Consider the following 19514-nt stretch of genomic DNA (forward strand, 5'->3'; position numbering starts at 1 on the left):
TTTCAGCAGATCCAGGACACTAATCATGTGGATTCCAAGGACACGCGCCCAGGGAGTTAGATTTAGTAGGTCTGCTTTTTGAAGGGCAACCAGAGCGATTCTGATACTGACAATCTGTGGGCCACACAGCCTCAACTGCTCAGGCAGGGCAACTGTAGGACTTAAACCCTTAAGTGCTGACCGCTGGACCGCCAGGGAATTCCCTGAAACAACTAAATTAGGTCCATCTCCCCAGGATTTATGCTGAGGCTGAGGGAGAAGGAAACAAAAATAAAGACTGAATCAAGTTAAACAGTGGCAATTTCAGGTCTAAACAAAACTGATAGTATAAGGTGATCTTGGGCCTTGTGAAAGGGTGACACCAAACTGTGGACAGTCCCTACTTTAGCAAGACAGCTAGTGGGATAGATAGATGATTTTGGAATAGACCTGCCTCTGGGAGCTGTAGGCACCAGAGGAATCCAGGATCTAGATGGCCACCAGTCAGCACCCATGGGTAATTAGATCAAGGCAGAGACAACCAGTTGTAAGCACAGAGGAAAACACTAGAAGAACCCACAAAAACCCAGAAGACAAAAACAAAAGGAAAAAAAAAAAGAACCAGAAGGCAGAAATTAGACTAAGAGTATATATTGTTTATGCTGCTACTGCTGCTAAGTCGCTTCAGTCATGTCCGACTCTGTGCAACCCCATAGACGGCAGCCCACCAGGCTCCCCTGTCCCTGGGATTCTCCAGGCAAGAACACTGGAGTGGGTGGCCATTTCCTTCTCCAATGCATGAAAGTGAAAAGTGAAAGTGAAGTCGCTCAGTCGTCTCTGACTCTTCGCGACCCCATGGACTGCAGCCTACCAGGCTCCTCTGTCCATGGGATTTTCCAGGCAAGAGTACTGGAGTGGGGTGCCATCGCCTTCTCCGATTTATTGTTTATAGACTATGAGAAACTTGGGTTACATATATTTTCCCTTTTAATTTACCCATCTAATCTTGTCTTGCATGTATGCGTGCTCAGTTGTATTCAACTTTGCAACCTCACGGACAGTAGCCTGCCATGTTCCTCTGTCCATGGGATTCTCCAGGCAAGAATACTAGAGTGGGTTATCATTTCCTCCTCCAGGCAATCTTCCTGACCCAGGGATCAAACCTGCATCTCCTTCATTCACAGGTGAATTTTTTTACCACAGAACCAACTGTCTTAGTTGGCATTAATTTTATATCACTTCATCTTAATCATTTTACTATTTGAATTTTGGCCCGTTTTGTTTAATAATACATTTTAATTCAATCTCTATTTGCTCAATTGCCTGTTTAATATCTTTTTCTTCTACTGAACTGTAAAGGTAGGTGGAAACTATGTCTGTTTTTCTCAGCAGTGTGTCCCGAGCCCTCAGCACAAAGACTGACAGTGGTCGTCTCTCCCGTGAGTGCTCGTAGCTTTTAAAGATGAATGAACCTGTGAAATGGCACAGCCACTTTGGTAAAAAGTCCAGTAGTTCCCCATACCCAGGTATATGCCCAAGAGACTGAAAACCTATATCCACACAAAAACTTGTACACAAATGTTCATAATAGCGTCATTCATAATGTCCCAATGTGGAAGCAACCCAACTGTCCATCAAATGATGAAAAGAGAAATAAAATGTGGTACATCCATACAGTGGATTATTTTTTAGTCCTGAAAAGAAATGGGGACTTCTCTGGTGGTCCAGGCCCTACGACTCCAAACTCCCAATGTAGGGGACCCCACTTCAATCCCTGTCAGAGAACTAAATCCCTGCATGCCTCAATGAAGATGGAAGTTGCTGAGTACCGCAACCGCCAGTGCAGTCAAATAGATAACAAAGAAATGACACCCTGATACATGCCACGGTATATGGATGAACCTTAAAAACATTATGCCAAGTGAAAGAAGTCGGTCACAAAAAGGTTACCTATTGGATGATCCCATTTATAAGAATGTCCAGCATAGACAAATCCATAGAGACAGAAGCTGCCTAGGGCTGGGAGTGCTGGAGGGGGATGGAGAGTAACTACATGCTAGTGGGTGCTAGGTTTTTTGCCAGGTAATGAAAATGTTCTAAAATTCGACAATGATGGTGGCTGCAGCAACTCGGCGGAAATGTTAAAAACCGCTGACTTGTACACTTTAAAAGGGTGAATCTTCTATGGTATATGAATGGGATCTCCATAGAGCTATCTTTAAAAATAAAAAAAGAAATGATACAACTTCTTCAAGTGATTAAAAATCAACAAGGAAAAATTTAAATTATAATAGTTTATTTTCAAGAAAAATAGTCCTATGTACTTGAGTGGCCGTGTCTGAATGGGAGGGGGCAGACTGCAAAAATCACGGGGCTCCCTGGCTGCGGGGGTCGCCGCCTAGGAGGACTTCACTTCTAGAGCCCCGCTTGGGCAAATGGTGGGGACGCAAGGTGCAGCTACAGCCTCAGAAAACAGGGTGAGAGAGGATGCCGGAGAGCGCGGGCGATTTCTCTTTCCTGGCCTCCCACCGCACCCTTTGTATCGTGCCATTTTAACGATCTCACACCTCTCGGGATCACCAGAGCCCAGGCGGCTCGCCGGGAGCGAAGTGTGCATTGTTTGGCTCAGGAAATGTGGGGTAATGAAGGTGCCTCCCACTGGGCTGGCAGGTCACTGTATTCCGCTCTGGCCTCCGGTTTGGGGGATGGGTGACAGCGAAGGGGTCCGCGGAGCCGCGCCGCCGCTGTCTGGCGGGCAGGGAGCGCAGCCTTTGTGCGGAGGCTGCTCCCGGCTCCGGACGCTGGGGGGCGGCCTCCCGCCCGCAGACCCCCGACAATAGCGGGAGGGGTGGGGAAGCCGCACGGTTCCGGAAACTTTTCCCTGGAGTCCTGACCGCCGCCGCCCGCCCCCGGGAGCGCGGAGCTGGGCGCGCCCATCTCCGGCCGGCCGACGGTGTGCTCGGGCTGGCCCGCTGCGGCGGAACCGCACAGAAGGGGGCGTGCGGGGCGGCAGCGCCGGGGCCGCGGGCAGCAAGGGAGGCTGCACGCGGGTCCCTGGCCACGCGAAGGCGCGGGCACCGGACTGGGCGGAATGGAGCCTGCCATGGGGGAGGCTCCCAGCCGCGCAGCGGCGCCCGCGCTCTGGGACTGGGACTACCTGGACCGCTGCTTCGCCCGCCACCGTGTCTGCATCTCCTTCGCCCTATGGATCTGCGCCTCTTCCTGCTGGATCGCCGTCCACGCGCTGTAATGGGGGCCGGGGCGGCCGCGGGGGGAACGGGGCGCTGGCCCTGCTGACTCGCTCTTGGGCACCTAGAATGGTTGAGGGCAGAAAGGGAGGATCCAAGAGGCAGGACAATTCCAGGGTCGAGAGGCGCATTTTGCTGTAGACTGAAATCAGAGCCTTCTTTCCGGATTCCACGAACGAGGAGGCTGGGCTGGGAGCCCACAGAAGGCTGGGTGGTATGGTGGGCGGGACCGTGGACTGGAAGCCGCCAGTCCTGGGTGTCTTGTCAGCCTTTCCCCACTGACTGGCCCTGTGACCTGGGAGAGGTGTAAAGTCCCTGGGGCTCACTTTTCCTCACATAAATGGGGATGTTAGCGCATAGGACCGGCTGGGAGGATCCAATGGGTTAGTGCTGGTAGAGCTCTTCCTAAGTGCTCATTAAACAGCATTATTATTGCTCCTGCACTGCCACCCACCCTTGGCAGAGAACATGAGCCTGTCTCTCCATGTTCTGGCCTCAGTTTACCCAAGGCCCTCCTAGCTGAGAAGGGGAGAGGTAATTATATAACTCTGGCTACAAACTTGGCCCTGGTCTGTCCAACACCGGAAGTGATCTGGCCGAGTGATCACCGTAACCTGGGTTCTAAGGGTGATGTCTGGCTAAAGATGGTCTCTAGGTCTTCTGGCACCCTGTCCCAAGCTCTGGAGGATGGTGCCCCCATGTATTCCCTAGGTGGAGGGGGAGGGAGAGAAGGACCACCCGCAGGGAGGCTGGCACCTGCTCACTCTCAGCACTCAATCCTGTTTACCTCAGGCCTGATGTTGTTGGAGAGAGTCTGCAGGCCATGAATAAGAAAACACTTGGAACATTTGCTGAGGGCCTAGTCCTGCCATTGTTAACTCACCAATCCCTGCCACCACCCCGTGAGTCAGGGACTGTCACTGACTCTGTTTAGATGAGGAAACCTGAGGTTCTGACAAGTTAACTGACTTGCCTGAGTGAATGGGGAGAACTGAAACCCCAGGACCTACTGGAAGGCGCAGGCTTGGGAGGTGACTACCCAGATCAGAGGATGGGAACTAAGGGGGCAGTTTACCTGCATGGTCTCACATGCTCATCACCACCACCCTCTGAGATGGGTGTCATCAGACAGCTTACCCTCCATGAACTAAACTTGGAGAGGTTACGAGCGTCCGTGAGAATGCCCACTGGCTGGGCTGAGAGCAGAGCCTCTGCCTTTCCACCTTGCCTCAGCTGTGTAGGGGCTGGATCAGGGCCAACCCGGGGTCCCTGACCCCTGAGAGCTGGAGACGTGGCTGAAGAGCACCAGGGCACAGGCAGGGCCTCCACAGGTAAAGTGGAAGGCCTGCATTAACTCACCTTTCACCATAGACCTCAGTGTTCTCCTCTCTCAAATGGGAGGGTTGAAATAAATTATTTGTAACTTGGGTCCATCTCGGGGAGTCTCTAGTGTAGAGTCTTCACTCTCGGACCTTCAGTTTCAGGATTCAAAATTAACAGTTTACATTCCCACTGGGAGCTTTGGGCTTTGTCTGGCCAGTCAGGAATGTTTGGGAGCCCAGTCGTCTTCTGTCCGCATCAGTTTGTCCCAAGGGCTGATGCTCAGAACTGGCCAAATGGTCCTAATGATGTGGAGTAAGTCGTACCCTGTGGTTAAAGGAAATGAAACCAGAGCTGCAATTGTGCATCAGTTTCCCGGTAGAAATGTTGGCAGGGAAACATCTCAGACAAAGTATTTCCAAGATCCGACTGATGATGCTGACAAAGAGACGTCTGCCCGTTCCAGCTTGTCCTGCCTTCCTGCACTTATTCCTGGGCAAATGTGGGGGTAGAAAGTGAGCAGTAAGGGAGAGAAGCCAGCAGTGGCAACTCAAAGTGCCACGGCATCTTTGAGGAGTCTTCCCCGGTGTGTAAAGAACATGCACCCAAAATGAAAGCAACTCAGATGCAGCTGGCAGAAACCGAGCCATCTCACTGCACAGATGGATTAGAAGGATTTCATGTTAATTGCAAAGAAACAAGTTGCCTTTTTAATTTAGGCAATTAACTCTGCTCTACAGTAAAACTGCAATGATTGGATTACTTTTATAACTCTCCTGTCTCCTTTCTAAAAAAGAAAAGCTGACAGCTCGTTTGTCAGCACCGAGAGGTGGGTTGTGAATTTGAGGCAGCCAGATTGATAGGGAGAAAGAAACTCCTCCTTTTGTGAAGCCTGGCTCTTGCTTTGGGCTTGGTGGTCAGAGGCTCAGAGTCCTTTCCATCCTTTACTTTTTGCATCTGTAAACTAAGGTCAAAAACACCTGCTGAATATATGGGGAAGAAAGTGATTCGTAAGGAAACCAAGTCACAACTGCCTTTTTCAGACACCTGCTCTGGGAGCCCAACCTTACATCTTTGTATTCTGTCCACACTCCTGTCTGTCCCCACAGGCTTCTGTATCTGAGATGTGGGAGGAAATCTGGACGGGACCAGTCAGCATTATGGGCTGCGTGCTGCCTCCTGATCAGTCTGTGTGATACTATTGGGGCGATTCTGGCCAAACAACTCACCATTCAGGTGGGTTGGGACCACAGGTGACAGTGGCTTCTGTTTTGTTCCTTCCCCACGCAAAGCAGCTTTGCCCTAGGGTCTGTGCCCCTGCTGGCCTTTCTGGTCCTCCAATAACCATGTGAGTCACCGCTCACCTCCTTCAAGTCTTTGCTCAAAAATCTCCTCTCAATAAGACCTCCTGACCATCTGTTTAAAATTGTGCCCTGCATCTCCCACAGCTGCTCCAGACCCCTCATCCTGCTCATTTCCCCCTCAATGTACCATCTGCTTTACTTTATTCATTACGTCTATTCTTTATTACATGTTAACCCTTACTAGCATGTCAGCTTCATAAGGGCAACAACTTTAATTCAGTGCCATCTCCCCAGCACTTAAAACAGGAGCTGGCACATAGTAGATGTCCAATTTAAAAAAAAAAAAGATGGGTGCTGTTACTGTTTTCTAGAGCCCAGGCACTGCCCCCACTCATGCAGGGGTATCTGAATCCTTTCCCAGGTGGTGATGTGGGCTTTGGAGCAAATGAGAAACATTTCAAGTTTTTCCAAAGTCTGGGACCTTAAACAAATCTGTGTAGAAAGGGGCCTATCTCAAAACACATATCCCAAGGAAGAAGGACCTGTGGGCCCCACTTTAGGGGGCTGGTCCTGGCCTTTTGCCACCCAGGGAGAGGTGAAGGAGGGCAGCCTGACAGTTGGACACAGATTTGAAGAGTTCTAGACCCTGCTGTGTGCAGCATTCTATCAGAAACAAATCACCTTTCATTTTGGAGGCAATTCTCACTCGCTGATAAAAGATAATGAAGTTCAGCTCAAGTCCAATAATAGCTGATATTTATTAAATAGTAAGGGCTTTTCATATATTAATTCACTTAATCCTTAAATTATGGGTGCTCGCATCATCCCTGTTTTACACATGAGGTGTAAAAGAGGTGTGGAGAGGTGTAGAGAGGTTACATAACCCTGCTACAGGCATGCTCTTGTAAGTAGCAGTGTCAGGATTCAAACCCTAGAACACATGCTGTTAAGCACTAAATACAGTGGGCCCTCGAACAACATGGGTTTGAACTGTGTGCAATCACTTATAAGTGGATTTTTTTCAAATAATACACACTATGGCACCCCACGATCCATGGGTGGTTGAATCTATGGATGCAGAACAGAGGATACAGAGGACCTGCTGTAAAGTGACACTCAGAATTTCTGCTGCAAGGAAGTGAGCTGTTCAAGTGTCCACTATAGTGGCAGTAGCGAGTGCCAGTTTCGGCAGGCACATCTTACTTTCCTCCGATCACCAGCCTAAGCAACTTTCCATGTGTCGGCTCATATCATCGGCTTCACACTGAGAGAAGTGCTGTTATTATCTTTGCTTCACAGATGAGGAAACAGAGGCGCTGGGAAGGTCAGTGGCTGGGCCAGAGTTGCACAAGACCACGCCGTACAATGGAAAGTGTGGTGGGCTGGGATCTTGTCCCATCTCTATGATGCACGTTTTCATAATGGCTTTGGTCACTTGAGCAAAACCCCATTTCCTCAAATGGAGGTGATGACCAACCTCTGTGGCGTGGGAGGTATCCCTGGAAACCCTATTTCAGTGGAACATATGTAGTGGAGGAGATCCAGAACGAGAGGTACTACAGCTGTGGAAAGAGGTTTGAACACCAAGACCTTTCCTTTGCTCGCAGGTCTTCACTGGTGCCTACCTAGCAGCTGTCGACCTGGTGAACTTTGTGTCCATTCTTTTCCCAGTCTGTGGCTCCAAATTCAAGTCTAATTCGGGTGAGTGTGCTGCCACCTCTTCCTGACTTCATCATCCACTCATTTCATTCAGCAGCACCTCTCCCTGTTGTGCCTGAGCTGGGCCCCTGCCAGGTACAGATGAATGAGCGAGCTCCCCGGCCTCAGCCAGAGCAAGAGGTCCGGGCCCTAAAAGGTAGTCAGCGCTGCTAGTGAGGGGTGTGCGCACAGTGGGCAGCAGAGGAGGGGAGGGTCTGCAGGTGTCGGGAGAAGGTGACGTTGGAACTGGGGCCGCAGGAAAGGGCTTTCCAGATGAAAGAGCAGCCTGGGAAGAGGTCAGGAAGAAGGAGGGGGCAGGGCTTAGGGGACAGACAGTGATACTCAGTGTGCAAGTCCAGGGGCTCCAGGTGAAGCCCCACCGCTGCTGGAAATGGAGTCCAGGAAAGGACCTGCACAGCCTCAGGCAGAGCAGGGACTGGAGGTGGCTGAGATGGGATGAGTAGGCTGGGAGTGTGTGGGACCAGACGTTCCCGACAAGGGGCAGCAACACGCTCGGACCATCATCTTAAAAGGAAGTGCTTGCACCAGGGCGTAATGTAAGATACCCTTGGGCTCAATGCTGCCCAGAGGAGGAATGCTCTTTTTGGAGTTGTTCAGCGGAGGATCTGCCTTCTGTTTCAAGGGGTCTTTCAAAGACGATGCTTCTCCTGCTCACAGTTTTGATGCCTTGGCACCACTCTGCCCACTCATGGGGCATTCACCAAGCTTGTGCAGGCTCTGCTCAGTGCCGGGCTCTGCTCAGTGCCAGGCTCTGTGCAGACTCTAGAGCTGCCTAGGCACAGTGCCTGCGCTTAGGGGGCTCCAGTCTAGGATGAACAGCACCGTGTGCACGCAGATGTATGTGATAAAGGATAACGCTGACCTGCCTTGAAACATAAAACGACGTGAAAGGCTGAGGAAGGGGAAGAGCACCAGGCATGGGGGGTGGGGGGAATGAGAGGGCACCACCACAGGCCCTTCATGAGTGGGCGAGGTCTGGCCTGTGGGACAACGTGGGAGCACGTCCTGGCCTTGTGGCCGGGGTCAACACCAGTTCTTCCCACGCAGCTGTCTGTTGGGTTCCAGATCCCGGCAGCTGAGCAGGATCTTGGTGTCTGTTGCAGGACGGGGCTCCCGGGAGAGGAAGAGGAGGCGGCGGCTCCAGGCCAGCGTGTTTGCCCTGGTCCTGCCACTGAGCCTGGGCCCAGGCTGGGCTCTGTGGGCCACCATCCCATGGGCTTCAGGCCATGACCGAGGGCTGCAGAGGAGGCTGCTGGGCATCCTGGTGCAGGTGAGGCCAGGCCTGCTCGGGCTGAGGGAGAGGGGTATGATGTCGGGGAATACGGGTCCCTCCCCTCCACACAGTCCCAATCAGTGTCCTGGGGGTGGGGGCCAGGCCTAGGCCTTGCTGGGAATAACCACCTAAAAGCAGAAAAGGGTGGGCCCAGTGTGCCTGGGAGTCTCCCCTGGGTGCTGAGTGTATCACTGTTCCCACAGGACAATACAGAAATCCTCGGCTTCCTACTGGGTGGCATCGCGGCCTTGGGCTCCTGGGTTTCCCGGATCCCCCCACTCTCCAGAATTGTGAGCCTGGGGCTGGGACTGTGGGGTCACCCCTGAAGGTCTTAGGGCATTTGGGACCATCCTCCCAGCTCCAGATCACTGGGGTGGAGAGATGGTGTCCCCGTGTGCACAGCCGTGTGTGTATGTATGGGGAGGGGGGTGTTTGTGTATATGTGTGTGCGGGGCAGAGGGCAGCTGGCCCCAGGCTCCAGGGATCCTGAGGCTCACAGCGGGAGGGCTCTGTGTCCACTCTATTTCTTGTAGCAAATGAGAAACAGGTTCTCAGGAAGGAGCCCCTGTGTTTGGATGAACAAGCATCCTATTAAGGAATGAAAAGGTTTGAGGTTTTAGAAGATAGGATTGTTCAGCTCCTGGGCTCTTTATATTCGAGAGTGTCTTGTTGGCAGATATTTTCCCGGTGTCTGGGGTAAAGGAAGCCCTATGTTGGCCACTCCCCTGGGGTAAACAGACATGACTTGAGATGCCCTGCTTGCCCTTGGCGAGCTCAGTCTCAAGAAGACAGAGAAATGGAAAACAAGGTGTTTGAATGCTCTAAGAGAGAGAATCAAATGTTTGGGGATTTAGAAAAGAGAGAGAGAAACCTCTACGTTGTGCAAATGAATGAGGGTGGAAACTGTTGACACTGCTGGGTGCTGGGGGTGCCCAGATTGGCAGGAAGACAGGGTGGGGCCTGAGGAAGCAGAGGCGAGGGGAGGCAACAGGGGCAGAGGAGAGTGCAGGAAAGGCCACCAAGGCAAGAGGGCACCTGCAAGAGAACCACATATTACATGACCCCAGAAATGTGCCAGCCCATCATTTAGTCTTAAAACAGTCACTTGCCCAAGAATACTGTGTTTTCTTTACATTAATTTATTTATTCAGCTGGGCCGGGTCTTAACTGCAGCACTCAGGATGTTTGATCTTTGTTGCGGCTCATGGGATCTTTAGTTGTGGCACGCAAGCCGTTAGTTGCAGCATGTGGGATCTAGTTTCCTGACCAGGGATCGAACTGGGGCCCGCTGCACTGGGAGTGCAGAGTCTTAGCCACTGGACCACCAGGGAAGCCCCAGAGCTGTGATTTAATAGCAGTTCCAGGAGAACAGGATTTGGGGATGGCGGGGTCTTAGTTGAGCACTCTGAGAGCTGCAGCCTGAAACCTCCCAGGGCACTGGGCCTCCTCAGCAACGATGCGATCTCCAGATCAACGGAGGTGAGTGTGGGGAGCACTGTGCTCAGTTCAGCCCCCCTGGGATGGGTCTTCAGGGTGGTGTGGGGCTGGGAAGCTGTGTCACACGACAGCCTTTGAAGGAATTGCTGCAGGGCCCTGGCCACCTGTATTGTAAAAGTTTCTTTCGCCTGCAGTAACAAAGTGTCACAGACTTGGAACAACAGAAATGTATTGTCTTTAAGTCTCAGGGCCAGAGGCCCGACCCCAAAGTGTCAGGGCCACGCTCCCTCTGAAGGCCCTAGAGAGGGGTCTGTTTCAGGCTGTTCTCTGAGCTTCTGCTAGTTCCCTGACTGGTGGCAGCACAACTCCAGGATTTGTGTGGTGTTCTCCGAGTGTGTGTGTGCGTGCGCCCACGCGTGCGTGCACACCCACCAATGCATGTAGTCTTCCCGTGGCCTTTCCTCCGTACGTTCCTGTACCTGACTTTCCCCTTTTCATAAGGAATAGTCATCTTGGATCAGGGCTCATCCTAACAACCTCAGCTTAGCTTGGTCATCTACATAGACCCTACTTCTAAATAAGGCTACATTTACTAGCTCTGGGAGTTGGACTCCAGTGTCTTTTTAGGGAAACTCAATCCAACCCATAACACCAGCCCCCCTAAAATACCCCAGGCCAGCCCCACCCCTGGGTTCCTCCCTCTGCTTCATTTTCTTGATCACACTTATCTCAGCCTGAAATTAGCTCCTTTAGTTATTTGCCAAGTGGCTGCCTGGTTCCCCAGCAGAGAGTTGGCACCGTGAGAGCAGTCACCCTTTCTGTTTTACTTCTCGCTGTGTGCCAGACATTTGGGGTCTGCCCAGGGTAGTGCCAGGAGACATTTCTTACTGAGCGACTATATCTGGCCTAGAAAATAGGGAGTTCATGGATACAGCAAATGGAGAGCTGTCTTGGGGCAGAAAGAGTAGCCTTGTTCTCTGCAGTCTTAGTGATAAGAACCAAGACCAGAACCAATAACCAGGAGGTTACTGGGAGGGCCACATCCCATTCAGTGAAAAAAAAAGACTCCACGGGTTAGACACTTTGCCCAGTGGCTGGCATGTTGAGAGCAATCGGTATTGTTATTTATTCCTGCTTTAGTAGGTAGTGAGCTCCTCATCACTAGAGGCATTCAAGCCGGATGACCCCCACCTTGGCAGGAAGATAGAGGGAGATTACATTGGAACTGAGCTGGGTAATCTAGGAGAGACTGCCAGCCCTGAGTGTGTCTGGTCCAGTGAACAAAAGCCCAGAGCTAGGGTTCCCTCATTAGGAAGAAAGCCAGCAAGACTGGGGTGCAATGGAAGCTGAGCCAGCATGGCCTCAGACCCTGGATCCCCCAGAAGCTGCTTCTAACTTACCCTTGGTGGGGGCACTGAGCAGTCTGGCTGGGTAGCTTTGGTGGGAGAAGATGCCATTTTTCCAGGGGCAAGTCCTTGAATGGGACAAGGAGTGTGAACGTGCTCTGATCAGTAGAGCCCTGTGCTGACAACATGGGGAATCACTGCTGCTGCAGGAGCAGCTGAGGCATGGCCCACTTCCGACCCCCAGCACAGATTTGCCAGGCAACCACCAGACGGGTTGTCCCCTCAACCATCAGTCCTGAACTGTTAGGCAGGCCCGAGTGTGCTGGAGAAGCTCCCGCCACATCTTGAGTCACCAAGCCAGTTCCAGTCTTCAAGCAGCGATGCTTGAGGCACCTGCTGTGTGCCCAGCGCCACAGGCAAACAGCCCTCTAGCCCTCCAGAGCCCTAGTACCAACACTGACAAGAGCTTGAGTGTTGAGTCAGATGGTACTGGGCATGAGTTGGCACCAGAGTGAGAGCAGAGGGCTCCCCCGCTGAGCCCCTCTCTGCACGTCACTGCCCCTCTGGCCATCAATGTCTCCTGTAAAATGGGGTGGGTGGGCTGGAGGACCCCAAGGGTTTCTTGGTATAGTGATGCTGCCTGCGTTGTGTGAGGTAAGAAGAGCCAAGGGAAGGGGTGTCACTCTACCTACAGCCTCTGGGGCTAGCGGTTCGGGAGTCACCCTCCCCAGCTAGGTGCTGTCTGTTTAGGGGTGTTGTGGTGGTGGTTTAGTTGTTAAGTCCTGTCTGACTCTGCAACCCCATAGACTGTAGCCCTCCAGGCTCCTCTGTCCATGAGATTTCCCAGGCAAGAATACTGGAATGAGTTGCCATTTCCATCTCCAGGGTATTTTCCCAACCCAGGGATTAAACCCACATCTGCATCTCCTGTGCTGGCAGTGGATTTTTTACAGTAAGCCACCACCAGCAGGTAGTGGCGGTGGGAGGAAGGAATTACTTGCTCCCCTTAGGGTGGAGGTGGTAAGGGATGGTTTCCCAGAGTTGAAACAGGGAAGCCTGGGAACAAAGTTGGAAGAGACGCAGAGGGAGACCTAACACTCCTGAGGAATCTTTTTTTTGTTTCCTTTTCCTTGGCTGCTCTGCATGGCTTGTGAGATCCTAATTCTCTGATCAGGGATTGAACCCAGGCCCTTGGCAGTGAAAGTGCAGAGTTCCAACCACTGGGAATTCAGTCCTTTTGAGGATTAAAATTAAAATGGGGAAAATCGACCAAAACATGCTTTTTCTCTTGAATTTTGTCCATTCCTTAGGCAAGGCCTGCATGTCTCCAAATACAGTCATCTAATGAGCAGGCTAAGTTTATGTATATATATATGTAAACACACGTGTATATATATATATATATATATTATGTATGTATGTAAACACACATGTGTATATATATGTAAACACGTGTGTGTATATATATACACACATATACATGTATATGTATTCTGTGTTAATTTAAATGCCTATGTAACTGTATGACTTGGAAATACATATGTGTTTATATACTTAATGTGTATAGAAAGTGACTTTATACCTGTAAATGGTACTTACATATAGATATTGCATATGTTTCCTTTTAAAAAAACCAATATTCATGACTCATTCTCCAAAAATATCCCCTTGGCTTCAAAAATTACCAGAATGTTATCTCTAATTTCCCTGACTTTCCCATCTGGGCTAGTTCGGAGTTGGTGGTCCCAAGAAGAGAAGGGTCAGGGCTTGGCTCTCCATAATTCTATCTCCCTTATGTTCTCTCCACTGAAATTCACGGGCTCCTGCCCAGTGCTGGGTTCCAGGGCACTGGTGAGGCCCTCAGCCCTGCTCTGAGGAGCCCTCTGTCTACTGAGAAGACAGATGTGTAAAGAGCTAAGTCATGACCAGCGTGAAAGGCACTCTAGTAGAGGGGTATGTCAGGTGTGAGGGACACAGAAGAAGGAATTACTTGCTCCCCTTAGAGTGGAGGCATAAGAGATGGTTTCCCAGAGTTGATTTTAAGCCAGGTTCTGAGGAATGAATAGGAGTTCACCAGACAAAGGGGGCAACTTTTTTTTTTTTTTTTTTTGGCCTTGGCTCATGGCTTGTGGGATCCTAGGTCCCTGACCAGGGATCGAACCTGTGTCCCCTGCCGTGAAAGCGTGCAGTCCACCAGACTGCCAGGGAATTCCTGGAAGCAGCTTGAAGCCCAATGCAAACAACTCCTCTGGGGGCTGGCCTTGGCCAGAGGGCTTGCCCTCCAACCTCTCACATCAAGGGGTCTGGGTCTTAGAATCAACCGAAGGGAGCTGGGCGAGGCGGCAGTCCTCCCCCCAGCGCAGCCCCTTCCTCTCTCTGCCCAGTGCCGGGGTAGGACATTTCCCTCCATCCACCTGTGGACCCGGCTCCTGTCAGCCCTGGCTGGTCTCCTCTACGCCTCGGCCATCGTGGCCCACGACCAGCGGCCTGAGTACCTGCTGCGGGCCACGCCCTGGTTCCTGACGTCGCTCGGCCGTGCAGCGCTGGACCTGTCTGTATCCACCCAGGTCCCGGGGCTGGACTGCCTGTGTCTCGTCTCCCCTCTGCCCCACCACGCCCTCCTACCCACTTGGTAGACAGAATTCTTTCTCAGTGGCCAGGGTGGTGGTTTGAAGCCTAGGGCAGGCAGACACAATTGCAGCGTGAAATTCTGTGTTTTGTTCCTTTTTTTTTTTTTTAATAAGCAGAAGGATCTCTTGACTGGAGCTCTATGAAACGGCAGAGGGAGTGTGAACTTCTTGGCCCTGGGCTCAGAGAAGAGCCAGCTCCTGTCTCCATGCTGCTCCCCGCTGCGTCGGCCCCACCCTCCATGAATCTGTTTTCTCACCTTTGCCTTGTCTTTCTCGTGGGCCGGGAAGGGCTTTGCGAGCTGACTTGGCCTGCACAGCTGATCCTGCGCTTCCTGTCCTATTTGGTGCTGGAGCCTGGGGTGGGGAAGCAGGGAGAAAAGCTGTCCCCCTTTCTTGTCCCCAAGGGGTTGTTGCCCGATGTGCTGACACCCCAGTGACCTTGGTGTGAGGGCCTCAAGGGCAGGCTAAGCTCAGACAGTGGCGGGTGGAGATGCTGACAGTGGATAAGCCTCTGCTGGGGAGGGAGTGTGTGAAAAAACCCTGTGGATTTAGCATAAACAGTTCCGAAAAAGATTTTCTCACTTACTGTTTGAGTCTCCCAAGGTTGCCATAACACATTGCCACAAACTCGATGGTTTAAGCCAAAGGAATTTATTCTCTCAGCTTTGGAGACCAGAAGCCCCAAGTCCAGACAGGGCCACACTCTCTCCAAAGGTTCCAGGAGAGAGTCTTGCCCTGCCTTTTCCGGCTTCAGGTGGGCTCCTGGGGTGCCTTGATTCCGGGCAGCATAACTCCCATTTCTGCCTCTATCGTCACGTGGCCCTTTTCCTTTTGTGTATCTCTGCCTATCTTCTCTTCCTCTGAAGTTCCTGTTGTGGGACTTACCTTATCCACCCTAGTCCACTGCTAACCTCATCTTAACTAATTCTTGATATCAGCAAAGACCCTGTTTCCAAATAAAGTCACATTCTGAGGTTATGGGTGGATATGAATCTGGAGAGACGCTGTTCCACCCACTACATGTACCGTCCCTCCTAAGCCAAGGAAGATGGTTTTCACAATCCTTTGGTTTAACAAGTATTCACCAAGTGCTTGTTAGAGCACCTGGCTGGGTGGTGGGCCCCGGAGGGACAGAGAGAATTGGACCTGGCTCTGTCCTTAGATTGTCTTGTGTCTGCTCTGGGGCATCCCCTGGCAGGATGATTCTGGGGAGTGAGGGCGTCACTCCAGGGTGGAGCCCTCGGGGTGAAGGCAGCGTCAGGCAACTGAAGTTCTCTGCTTCCTTGAACCTTAACATCCACTTCTCAGATCATTTTCCTTTCCTGCGTGATGAAGAGCAAGATGAGGCAAGTCTTGGGATTTGCCTCTGAAGCAGGAGAGAACCCTGACACCCAAGCCCTTCTGACCTGTGCAGAGAAGGAGGAAGAAAACCAGGAGGCAATGACTGAGGCAAGGTCTCCCAGCTGGATGGGGCTAACCGGTGTCTGTGCCCAGCGTAGGCAGAGGTGGAGAGCCTTGCCAGGGCCCAGCCTGGGAATCTGGGGGTCCCTCCAGTGTGGGTTATGCCCAATGCTGAGTGCCCTGAGAAAATAGGATCCTCTGTTTTTCCAAATACAAAAATTTTTTAAGTTTTCTTTTTTTTGATCACTGCATAAACTTGAACATTTTTTAGCAATGTCGATAAAACAGTCAAATGTCCACTTATGCTATTTGGTAATTTATACATATATTGAAGTTCACTTACTATATAAATTAATACTTGAGTTTAGAAGTAATGTGCTTTTTGCCCACGTTCGGTAAAAACTTATGTTCCTACTTTTGCATACATTTGACATCCACAGCATCACCACCAATAACACAATTTTTAAAAAAGCTGATATTGCTAAAAAGCTAATTTTTGAAGTGTTATTTACAATAAGATCCACCCTTGGCAATTATGTCATATCTGTAAATGTGTCTGTCTCTGTCTTTACTGATTTAATCAGGTGACCCCTGTAAGTAAGGAGAACTATGCTAACTGAGGGAGTTTGTCTTTGTCAGAAGTCTTTGGCTGCAAATAATTGAACAAGTGCCTCATGATAATAAGAGAGCTTGTAAAGGCTTGAACAGAAAGCAGCTCCCTCTTTTCTAAGATAATTTTTTCAGGAAAAAAAAAAATCTAGTCTCCTATGAAGACTCTTCACTATTCTCATTTCTTTCAGAGTGGAAATGAGACTCCCTGTGAGTGAGCCAGGTCCACTCCTCCAAATGTTCTAGCTTTAACAGCATAATCTGACTGAGTTAATGAAATAGGAGATGGTGTGTAGGTATGGCCAAGCTAAAAGGGGCGATACAGGTTCTTGGACCAAAGATCCAAGTTCCCAGGAAGGCTCTAATGGGATGTTATTTTCATTCCATTCTAGAATCTGTTATGAAATTATATTCCAAAAGGGAGCTAAAATATTTCAAGAGAGCCTCATGTGTTTAGTGTTCTGAAGAGAGTAAGTAGAGCCTTCAGCATCTCTTCAGCAGTCTTTACAGCTCTGGTTCTCAAAGTGTGGTCCTTGGACTAGCATCGCCCAAGAACTTGTTAGAAATGCAAATTCTAGGGTCCACCAAGCTCTACCAAAACACAGCTCAGTTGTTTTAATAAGTCCTCTTGGTGCTTCTGATGCACAGTAAAGTTCGAGAACCACTTCTTCTAAAAGCATTTGTTTAGCACCCACCTAAGTAGTCTCCCAGCTTTGTCAAACTTTACACTTATCTGGGGAGCTTTTAAACTCTCCAGGTCACTTCCACACTGGTGGAAGAATGTCTGGGGTTAAAAGCTAAACATTAGCTGTGTTTTAAGAAGCCCAGGTAGTTCCACTGTGCAGCCAAGTTTTGGACCCACCCACCTTCTGTGACATCAGAGAGACAGATAAGATACGTCTTACAGGAAGTAGAAAGTGAGATGTGCCATAAAAGAACAGAAAAAATAAAAGAAAGAAAAAAGAACAGAATCCCTACAGGATTCTGCTGAAGAAAATGGAATCCTGTTTTTAGAAAGTGTCTCCTTCTTCCTTTTTGTCTTCCTGCCTCCTTTGAAAGAACTCGGATTGGGTGCCGCTCACCACACTCCCACACTGCAAGCCGTTCAAGAGGACGGCAGCCATCAGTCGCTACATGGAGCTGACCATTGAACCGGTGCAGCAGGTAAATGGCCGTGAGCCGCAGCTGGGTGCCCGGAAGGGTGGGGGGTAGTCACGGGAGGCTTCTTGGGGGTGACACTGTAGCTGTAGGAGGTGCAGAATGAGTCAGGAAAGCATGCAAACAAGGGCTTTTGAAGGCCTTGGTAGGGAGGAGGTGGTCAGATGAAGTGGAGCTGGAAAGATGAAAAGGTGGCGAAGAGGCAAGGTCACAGTGTGGAAGCTGACCGTCATCCTGAGGACGATGGGCGTCCAGGAGACTTCCGGACGAGAGACTCAGGGTCAGCCATGCCTTCCAGGGCCATCACTCAGCCTGTGTCGGGGGCAGATTAGAGAGAGGAGCCTGGAGATAAGGGGGTCAGTGAGGCACGGCTGCGAGTCCAGGAAAGAGGTGGTGTGGCCTGAACCAAGGCCAGAGCTGATGCGGACGCAGAGCTTCAGTGGAGTCAGCAGGTAGAGCAGTGGGAGCTGTGAGGGTATGGGGTGACTCCTGGGGCTCCGGCCTGTCTGAGGGGTCCTCAGGAGGAGGAGGGTTGGAGAAAAGACTGGAAAAGGTGGTGAGACATCCACTTCACGTCCCATACCCCACTAGGATGTTCCTGTCGAGGCTACAGTGGCCTCCCTACCGCTAAATCCTGGGGTAATTTCTGTCCTAGTCGAGATTCAACTCATTCAGCCACCCGCTTCTTCCAGTTTCTGGGGCCCTCCTTGGCCTAGTTTTTCTGACTCCCTCCCTCCTGGCGGCTTCTCCCGGTGAGCCTGACTTCAAGGTTGCAGTACCCCAACTCCGCCTCAGGAGGGCTCCCTTCTCTGATCCCATAGCCCCACCTGCCAGCCCTTGAGATCTCCCCTGCCTGTGTCTCCATCCTTTCCAGTTCCGGCTGCTCCGCTTCCTCTTCATTATCAGCACATGGCATCTCACACGTGCCGTGTCCAATACGGAATTCTGGATTTCCACGCCCAGACGGCTCCTGCTCCTCTCCCTATCTTCCTCATGTCAGTGCAGTGAGGCAAACCCAGATCCCCCTCTTCTCATACGCGCTTGTGCCCATCTCACCCGTGGGCGAGTCTTGTAAATACTTCATTTAAAGTCGATCCAGAAACTTCCCTGGTGGTCCAGTGGTTAAGACTCTGCGCTTCCAATGCAGGGAACATGGGTGTTGATCCCTGTTTGGGGAACTGAGATCCCACATGGCACGGGCACAAACAAAAAACGAATAAATAAAAATAAAGTAGATCTAACCTGGAGATTACCATATAAGTGAAGTAAGGAAGACAAGTGTTATGTGATGTCACTTTTATGTGGAATCTAAAAAATACTACAAATGAACTTATTTACAAAACGGAAATAGACGCACAGATATAGAAAACACACTTATGGTTACCAAAGTGGAAGGGTAGGGGAAGGGATAAATTGGGAGCATGGGATTAACAGATGCACACAACTATGTATAAAGTAGATAAATGACAAGATTTTGCTACATAGTACAGGGAACTATATTCAATATCTTGTAATAAACTATAGGGCTTCCCTGGTGGCTCAGATGGTAAAGAATCCACCTGCAATGTGGGAGACCTGGGTTCGATCCCTGGGTCGGGAAGATCCTATGGAGAAGGAAATGGCAACCCACTCCAGTATTCTTGCCTGGGAAATCCCATGGACAGAGGAGTCCGGCAGGTATAATGAGAAAGAATTGAAAAAAAGAATATAGGCATATACAGGTAAATATGTATAACTGAATCACTTTGCTGTACACCTAAAGCTAACATAACATTGTAAATCAACTTTACTTCAATTTAATAAGTGGGAAACAAGTAGATCCAGGAGCCTTGTCACTGGTTTGCCACTGCTATTTTTGTACTGTCCCCTCCATTTACACAGAGAAGGCAATGGCACCCCACTCCAGTACTCTTGCCTGGAAAATCCTATGGACGGAGGAGCCTGCTGGGCTGCAGTCCATGGGGTCACTAGGAATTGGACATGACTGAGCAACTTCACTTTCACTTTTCACTTTCATGCATTGGAGAAGGAAATGGCAACCCACTCCAGTGTTCTTGCCTGGAGAATCCCAGGGACAGGGGAGCCTGGTG

At 50.6% G+C, this 19514-nt stretch overlaps 1 protein-coding gene across 10 annotated transcripts in view; it reads left to right on the forward strand.

Moving 5' to 3' along the window:
• The first annotated feature begins 2920 nt into the window (after positions 1–2920).
• Positions 2921–19514, forward strand: part of TMEM44 (transmembrane protein 44) — a 55521-nt gene continuing 38927 nt past the window's right edge. For 8 of the 10 annotated variants that reach the window (XR_009597973.1, XR_009597974.1, XR_009597975.1 and 5 more), the window contains exons 1-8: positions 2921–3225; positions 5657–5783; positions 7459–7552; positions 8674–8840; positions 9047–9133; positions 14011–14181; positions 15565–15705; positions 17326–17430. Coding sequence is in view for 3 of the 10 variants with exons in the window: in XM_027957163.3 (XP_027812964.2) it covers positions 3071–3225; positions 5657–5783; positions 7459–7552; positions 8674–8840; positions 9047–9133; positions 14011–14181; positions 15565–15705; positions 17326–17430 (1047 nt within the window). In the remaining 7 variants the exon portion in view is untranslated. The remainder of the gene's footprint in view (positions 3226–5656; positions 5784–7458; positions 7553–8673; positions 8841–9046; positions 9134–14010; positions 14182–15564; positions 15706–17325; positions 17431–19514) is intronic. The other 2 variants (XR_009597976.1, XR_003585728.3) reach the window with 1 other exon arrangement.

This window comes from Ovis aries, chromosome 1, assembly GCF_016772045.2.
Source record: "Ovis aries strain OAR_USU_Benz2616 breed Rambouillet chromosome 1, ARS-UI_Ramb_v3.0, whole genome shotgun sequence".
Classification (NCBI taxonomy): Eukaryota; Metazoa; Chordata; class Mammalia; order Artiodactyla; family Bovidae; genus Ovis; species Ovis aries.